This window comes from Hylobates moloch, unplaced genomic scaffold (genome assembly GCF_009828535.3).
Source record: "Hylobates moloch isolate HMO894 unplaced genomic scaffold, HMol_V3 SCAFFOLD_18, whole genome shotgun sequence".
Taxonomy (NCBI): Eukaryota; Metazoa; Chordata; class Mammalia; order Primates; family Hylobatidae; genus Hylobates; species Hylobates moloch.
This window is the reverse complement of record NW_026652293.1, coordinates 6349151-6357009: the sequence shown is the minus strand read 5'-3', so window position 1 is coordinate 6357009 and position 7859 is coordinate 6349151. Positions and strand designations below refer to the sequence as shown.

The window sequence follows — 7859 nt, the reverse complement described above, 5'->3', positions numbered from 1 at the left end:
ATGTGCAAGTATCTTTTCCGTATAATGATTTATTTTCCTCCGAGGAGATACCCAGCAGTGGGATTGCTAGATGAAATGGTGGTTCTACTTTTAGTTCTTTAAGGAATCTCCACACTGTTTTCCATAGTGGTTATTCTAGTTTACATTCCCACCAGCAGTGTAGAAGTGTTCACTGTTCGCCACATCCACACCAACATTTATTTTGTTTGTTTGTTTTTTGATTATGGCCATTCTTGCAGGAGTAAGGTGGTATCACATTGTGGTTTTGATTTGCACTTCCCAGATCATTAGAGATGTTGGGCATTTTTTCATGTTTGTTGGCTGTTTGTGTATCTTCTTTTGAGAATTGTCTATTCATGTCCTTAGTGTTCAGGAGTTTTAAAAATCACACCAGAGCATTCAGGGGTGATGAGGTATGAGGTGGCAACTACTTTCAAATGGTTCAAGAAGAATATTCTCTGTACTGTACTTGCAAGTTTCCTGTACATTTGTGATTGCTTTAAGAAAAGGAAAAGGGGGGAAAAAGACAATGATGTTCTGAGACTGACTGCGCGCCTGAGGCCAGAAGGACTCATCTGCCTGCTCCATGAGATATTGTTTCCTTGGAGCTGTAGCTGATTTCTGGAGCAAGAAAGACATTGAACCTGGCTTTTCTTAAAGTGAGCTACAAAATGGGGAGTCAGGGAAGCCTGGCTTGTCTGTATCAGGTGGCCGTGGGCTCTTCTTGGCAGCAACTCGGGAGTTGCAGAGCAAGGAGCTAAGTAAGCAAGGGCACCAGTGCAGCCATCAGTGTACCTTGCCAGGGAGACCTAAAGCTGGTCTCTGAGGTCTGGGGAGGTCTCCATTTCTAGGTGGCGCCTGGAGAGCCAGGCCTCCCTGAAGTTACCTTGGCCTCCCAGCTTTCTTCGGCTGGGTGTAGGCGTGACAGCCCTGGCCGCCTCCAGCAGAGGGCGCGCTGCCCAATCTGTCTGGGTCACGGGGACCGTGCCCGCAGGCACGCCTGTCACTCCTGGGGGCATCTGTATGACATCCCCACCCCTCCGCTCTTTCTGCCATGGTTGCTGCCTGAAAAGAACTTTAGGAGCAACCTCTGTCTGGGTAACTTGACTGAAATAGCTAAGCTACTCCAGAAGCAAGAGGCAAAGGCGGGTCTGAAGCTTGTGTGTGAGAAACACAGTTTCTGACCCTTTTCTGTGGGGTTTTGTGTCCCACTGAGCACTGAGAGCACTAAGTGTGGCCCATAAAGAAGGCTGCCCCCATCACAGGAGAGTCCTGAAATTGCATCTGCCCTTAAAGAAGAGTGTAGAACAGGTGGAGGAGGGATAACTATGCCAGCCAGCAAATCACTGCTGCAGAAGAAGAAGGAATAAATAGGAGAATGGACGTCAAGTGTGAATGTGAGAAACTTATGCTGTTTCTACAAAATGAGTATGAGGCTGTTCTTAAGTGTGTGCAGGATGAACATATAGAAAGTTCAACAAACGAAATGAAAACCCCACAAAGTGTGCACATCGTGTTTCCACACAAGTATACCTACTGAGGGGGAGGAAAGAGTGTATAGTCAAGAGCTGAAATCAATGACAGATGTTTTTATGGCAGGCATAAGCCAACAACAGATATTTTATAACAAGCATAAAAATCTAAAACACTTTTATCATTTGGGTTAAAGAAAGATGACTGTGGTCTTCCTCCACAATATTCTGACCTACACGAAATTATCTTGGTAATTCAGGTAGATGTAACTCTAGATTCTCAATGTGTTGTCTCTGAGGATGGAAATGTTGAAAAAACACAACCTTCATCACGACCCACGGGGGTGTTATTCTGCTGAGCTGTCCCAGCTTCTAAGAGATTTAATTCAGGCCAGCAGGAGGAGGTAGAAGTAGGAAACAAGCCCAGATCAATCACAAGGCTTCTCAGGAACACAAGGAATCAGCTTTTAGTAGAAAATGGATTCTGGGCAGCTGGGTGATATGTTGAGAGAAATTATGTTACACTGGGTCCCAACAAAATCCAGCTTCTGCCAAAAGTGAGATCCAGTAAGACTGGCATGATACCAGACTATGAGTTGAGCAAGGTTTCAGTCTATAATTTGAATGCTAGATCTCATCATTGTATTTTTCTTTTTTCTTTCTTTTTTTTTTTTTTGAGATGGAGTTTTGCTCTTGTTGCCCAGGCTGCAATGCAGTGGCGTAATCTCGGCTCACTGCAACCTCCACCTCCCAGGTTCAAGTAATTCTCCTGCCTCAGCCTCCCACGTAGCTGGGACTAGAGACGCATGCTAACATGCCCAGCTAATTTTTGTATTTTTAGTAGAGACGGGGTTTCACTATGTTGGCCAGGCTGGCCTTGAACTCCTGACTTCAAGTGATTCACCCACATCAGCCTCCCAAAGTGCTGGGATTACAGGTGTGAGCCACTGAGCACCTGGCTTCATCGCTGTATTTTTGATGATTCTTTTAAAGAAGCTCTTTGACCATTTTTCTGTATTGGAATTGATCCTAATCCTCTTAAAATCTGCATAGCAACAGATGATGGATTAACTACCCAGAAGATGATTATGTTGTTTCATTTTCTTTCAGTTGTAAATATAATTCAGCCAGTAAATCTAGTCTCGACAATTTTGTTTACAGTTCTGCCTCTAAACACCAGAATAATTTTTCCCTCACTTTTAACAACTATCTGCAAAAGCATATTAATAATACCAATTTCATAGAGGTTATGAGAACTGATTCTAACAAGTCCAGTACAATTTTTGACGAGGGTATCAAGACCATGAAATGGGGAAAGACCATTTCAAGACCATGAAATGGGGAAAGAACAGTCTTTCCAACAGATAGTGCTGGGAAAACTGGATATGCACATGCAGAAGATGCAGGTGGATCCTTACCTTATACTATCTGCAAAAAGTAACTCAAAGCAGATCAAAGGCCTAAAAATAAGAGCTAAAACTATAAAACTCTTAGAATAAAACATAGGGGAAAGCATAACAACACTGGATTTGATAATGATTTCTAGGATATGACATGAAAAGCACAGACAACAAAAGAAAAAAGACATCAATCAGACTACATCAAAATTTAAAACTTCAGTGCATCAAAGGACACAGTCAACAGACTGAAAGGTGACCTACAGAGTGAGAGAAAATATTTGCAAATCATATACTCGATAGTTAATATCCAAAATATATAAAGAACTCCTACAACTCAGCAACAAAAAGAACAACCTGTTTAAAAAATAGGCAAAGGACTTAACTAGACAATTCTCCAAAGAAGATATACACACAGCTAACAAGCACATGAAAAGATCATTAATCATTAATCATTAGGGAAATGTAAGTCAAAACCACAATGTATACTAACTTATACCCATTAGCATGGCTGCTATCAAAACAAACCAAAACAGATAAAGTATTGGCAAGATGTGGAGAAATTAGAACTCTTGTGTACTGTTGCTGGGAATGTTAAATGGTGCAGTCACAATGGAAAACAAAATGGCAATTCCTCAAAAAATTAAAAGTAGAATTACCATGTGACCCAGTATAATTCTGTAATTCCACTTTGTGGGGTATATACCTGAAAGGATCGGAAACAGGGTCTTGAAGAGATATTTTCTTACACTCATATTTATGGTAACACTATTTATAATAGGTAAGGGATGGATGGAAGCCACCCAGATGTCCATCAACAGATGAATGGATCAACAAAATGCAGGATACAGATAGCAATGGACTATTATTCTGTCTTAAAAAGGAAGAAAATTCAGACACATGCTACAACATGAAGGAACCTTAAGAACGTTATGATAAGTGAAATAAGACAGTCACAAAAAGACAAATATTGTATGATTCCACTTATAGGAGGTTCCCAGCGTAGTCAAAAATTCATAGAGAAAGTAAAATGGTGGTTGTTGGAGGCTGGTGGGAGGGGAATGGGGAGCTACTGTTTAATGGGTGTAGACTTTCAGCTTTGCAAGATGAAGAATTCAGGAGACGCGCTTAATACCACTGAACTGTACATTTTAAAATGGTTAGATGGTAAGTTTCGTTTTATGTGCATGTTGCCACAATTTAAAACTTAAAAAGGTAACAATTTAAAAACAAAGCAACAGAATGAATTTTCATTTATTGACTATCACAGTGGCAGAGATAAGTAAAATGAACAATTCTGAGTGATGGAGAGCGTTAAGGAAAAAAGGAACTATATATCCGGTTATTGTACAACTCGTCTTGAGGGGAGCGATCTGAAATATGTTTATCAAAATGTCAAAAATGTAGCCCTTGACCAAACGAGGGGGCCTTCATGTCCTGCACTTCTAGGCTACTCTTGCTGGCTTTGAGCGAACTCCTGCAGCTTCAAAGAATGCCCTGAGACACTTACAAACCTTGGGAATGGGGGCTCACTGTCAAACCTTGGGAATGGGGGCTCATTGTCAGTGTGGGTCCAGCCTCAGCAGAACTGCCCAAAGCCACTGGGTTGAAATGAGAGTTGGCCGAAGAGTGTGTGGCGGGCCCACAAGGTGCCTGCTGCAGGAGGGAGGGAGGACAATGGGAGCAGGTGCAGGCTTGGGTCTTGGGTATAGGTCCCAGCTGGGAAGAGGAATGCATTCCTAACTGATGACTTCTGTTTTCCCAATCCAGTGGGAAATGTCACCACATGAGAGTGGAGACAGGGCAATTCTGAGGAGAAAGGAGACAGTGTGGAGAGTTGCTCAGGCGGGCCTGCCTCTTGAGAAAGGACTAGGAGAGCTGGGTGGTTCTGAGGCTCTTTGGGGCTGGTGGTCCTGAGTTTTCAGCAGCTCCCTTCTGCGCAGTGTGGGCTGGGCTCCAGTGGTTCTCAGTTGCACAAGGCAGGAGCAGAGGAGGCAGATGCTATGTTCAGCCCTGATACTGATGTGGATAATGTGGCTTTTGAGGACAAGAGGAGGCTGAGAGTATAAAGTGGTCAGGGCAGCACCTGCTTCCGCACAGGGCTGCGGTGAGGACAGAATGCCACTGTGTACAGAAGTGACAGCACAGTTCCCAGGTGCCAGACAAAGCTTCATGCCATCCTACCTTCCCCTTCCCATCCCACCATCCCCTGAGAGCATGAAAGCTGAGATTCCTGGATGGAAGTGGAGTCACCCCCATAGGGGGCACCTCTCCTGTGGCAATGGGGGAAGTTTCAGGGTCCCCACCTGCTCCCCCAAAGCCCTTTCCTCCACCACCTCCTTGCCCATTGCAGAGATTGGTGTGGGGATCACCGGTTTCGGCATCTTCTTCCTCCTCTTTGGAACACTCCTGTACTTTGATTCCGTGCTCCTGGCCTTCGGAAACGTGAGTCCCCCAGCCCTGTGTCCCCACTCCCCTGCCCCAACCTTTCTGAAGTCTCTATTGCCAGGATAGTCCTGGCAATAAAGACTTAAAGTTTATTTAAGTCTTTAAATAAATCCCTTAAATAAATCCCAAGTTTATTCAGACCATGCCTATCCAGGGGTGAGACATCATCAAGCCTGGGCAGAGGAGGGCACAGGAAATGGATGCAGAGCCCGCTGGCACCAAGAATCTGAGGACCTGGATTCTCACACCGAGCTCTGGGCGAGACCCTGGGGGTTCTAAGAGGACTCAGACACTGTCCCTGCCATCTGAATCCCACTCTAGGACTAGAGATATAACGTGACATACATGGCTGGAGGAAGGCAGGGGCCATGGTAAACACATCTAATGTGAAACGAGCGGCTCAGTGGAAAGAGGGCATACTGAATTGGAGAAGGGTGGAGAGGAATTTGGAAAGGAAATGGGTGTGGAGGTGAATAAAGCACTTCCAGGGGGATTGGAACAGCAGGAGAAAAGGTGTGGGGAAGGAGCAGGGAAGCATGGGATATGCTGGAAGAAAACCAGAGAGTTCAATTTGACGAGAGCCTGGGCACTCTTAAGGGATTCATTAGGAGCCAAGCTGAAGACAGCGATAGGGCATCCAGGGGAGGGCCTGGAGGGTTATTCTGTAGGCAGTGGAGCCTCTGAAGGTTCTGTGTGACTTTCAGTATGGCTGCCTAACCTACTTAGGCCTCAATCTTCACTTCTTTGGAATAAAAATCCCGCCCAATTCCATCTTCCCCAGATGGTATGGTGAGAAACCAAGTCCCATATGAAAAAGTGCTTGGGCTCCAGGGAACTGGGTAGGCAACTAGAAACCATCAAAGATTTCTCATCTATCCCCCTGCCTCTGCGTAGTCCTGTTCCCAGCCAGCAATACTTATCAAGGCTCTGGGATTCTGCCACATTGCTGGATGGCCCTCGCTCAGATGGTCTTGAAGAGTTAGCACATACTGCCCCTGCCCGCCGCCTGGCTCCAGGCCTAAGCCCCCCACTCCTCAGGGGGCTGGTGGGTGTGCTTCATGCTCCCCTCCCTCCCCTACAGCTGCTGTTCCTGACGGGCCTCTCCCTCATCATTGGCCTGAGGAAGACCTTTTGGTTCTTCTTCCAACGGCACAAGCTCAAGGGAACCAGCTTCTTCCTGGGGGGTGTGGTTATCGTGCTCCTACGCTGGCCCCTCCTGGGCATGTTCCTGGAAACCTACGGATTCTTCAGCCTGTTTAAGTGAGTGCAAATCCCTGTAATCCTGGACAGATCCACCGAAGCATCTGAGTGGCTGAGATCACCCCAGCAGGGAGTGCAGAAGCTGGGACTTTATCCTGCAAGAGATGAGAACCGGACACTTTGGAAAGGCCCCTAAAGCAGGCTGAAGGGTACTCTGGAGGGATTAGCCCATCCATCAACAAATACTGGTAGAGTGCCGACTGTGCCCCCAGCACTGTGCCTGTGAGCAGGGAAGAGACACGAGGCCTGCCCTCAAATCTCAGTGATCCAGCCAGAGAGGAAGGGCAGTGAGCTAACATGTTCCAGGCACACTCATGATCATTATCTTCTTTTATCACAACAACCCACTATAGGATTATCCTCTACTTCATAGATAAGGAAACCAACACTCAGAGAAGTTGTCCCCGGCTCGAAGTCTCAAACTAGTATGTGAAAAAGGTCGCCCTTGACCCAGGGGGCTCTGGCTTCTGACCCCTGTGTCATCCCCTGGCCGGGCCTGTGTCAGCCCTGGGCCTGGGAAAAGGCAGAGTGGAACTCAGCCATGATGTGTGGCCACTGCCAGGCCTGTAGGCACTTACAGGGGAGCCCAGGGTAGTGTCGTAGGGGAAGCAGGACTTGAGAGAAGCCTTGAGGGATGGGTAGGGTCTAAGAGAAGACTGGAGGGTACTGAAGGAAAAGGAAGGAAGGGGTCTCAGAGAAAGTGGGGGTGGGAAGGAAGACTTCATATGTCTACAGGGTAGAGTGGAGAGAATAGGGGTGGGATCAGGACAGTGGAGACTGGAAGAATGATGGCTTCTGCAATCATGGAAAGCAGTGGGGCTCAGGAATGCCTGGGTTCTCATAAGGAGCCCCCGTTTGCTGAATGCAGCCCTGAAACCCCCTGATTAGCCTGAATGGCCTAGGCCTCAGAGACTTCACGAAGTGTGGCTTTAAATTTTCTCATGCATACCTGCCATCTATTTATTCCATATTCAAATATGTCATTTTATGGCTGGGCGCAGTGGCTCACACCTACAATCCCAGCACTTTGGGAGGTCGAGGCAGGCGGATCACTTGAGGTCAGGAGTTCGAGACCAGACTAGCCAACATGGTGAAACCCTGTTTCTACTAAAAATACAAAAAAAAAGAGCCAGGCTTGGTGGCAAGTGCCTGTAATCCCACCTACTAGGGAGGCTGAGACACAAGAATTGCTTAAATGCAGGGGGCGAAGGTTGCAGTGAGACAAGATCGCACCACTGCCTCCAGCCTGGGTGACAGACCGAGACTCTGTCTCAAAAAAAAA

General features: G+C 46.4%; 1 protein-coding gene across 1 annotated transcript; it reads left to right on the top strand.

Annotated features, from left to right (window-relative positions):
* Positions 1–5086: 5086 nt before the first annotated feature.
* Positions 5087–6581, top strand: LOC131381875 (vesicle transport protein GOT1A-like). Its single transcript, XM_058430910.1, has 2 exons — positions 5087–5314; positions 6399–6581. The coding sequence occupies exons 1-2, from the start codon at positions 5087–5089 to the stop codon at positions 6579–6581; spliced, it is 411 nt and encodes a 136-aa protein (XP_058286893.1).
* Positions 6582–7859: the final 1278 nt, after the last annotated feature.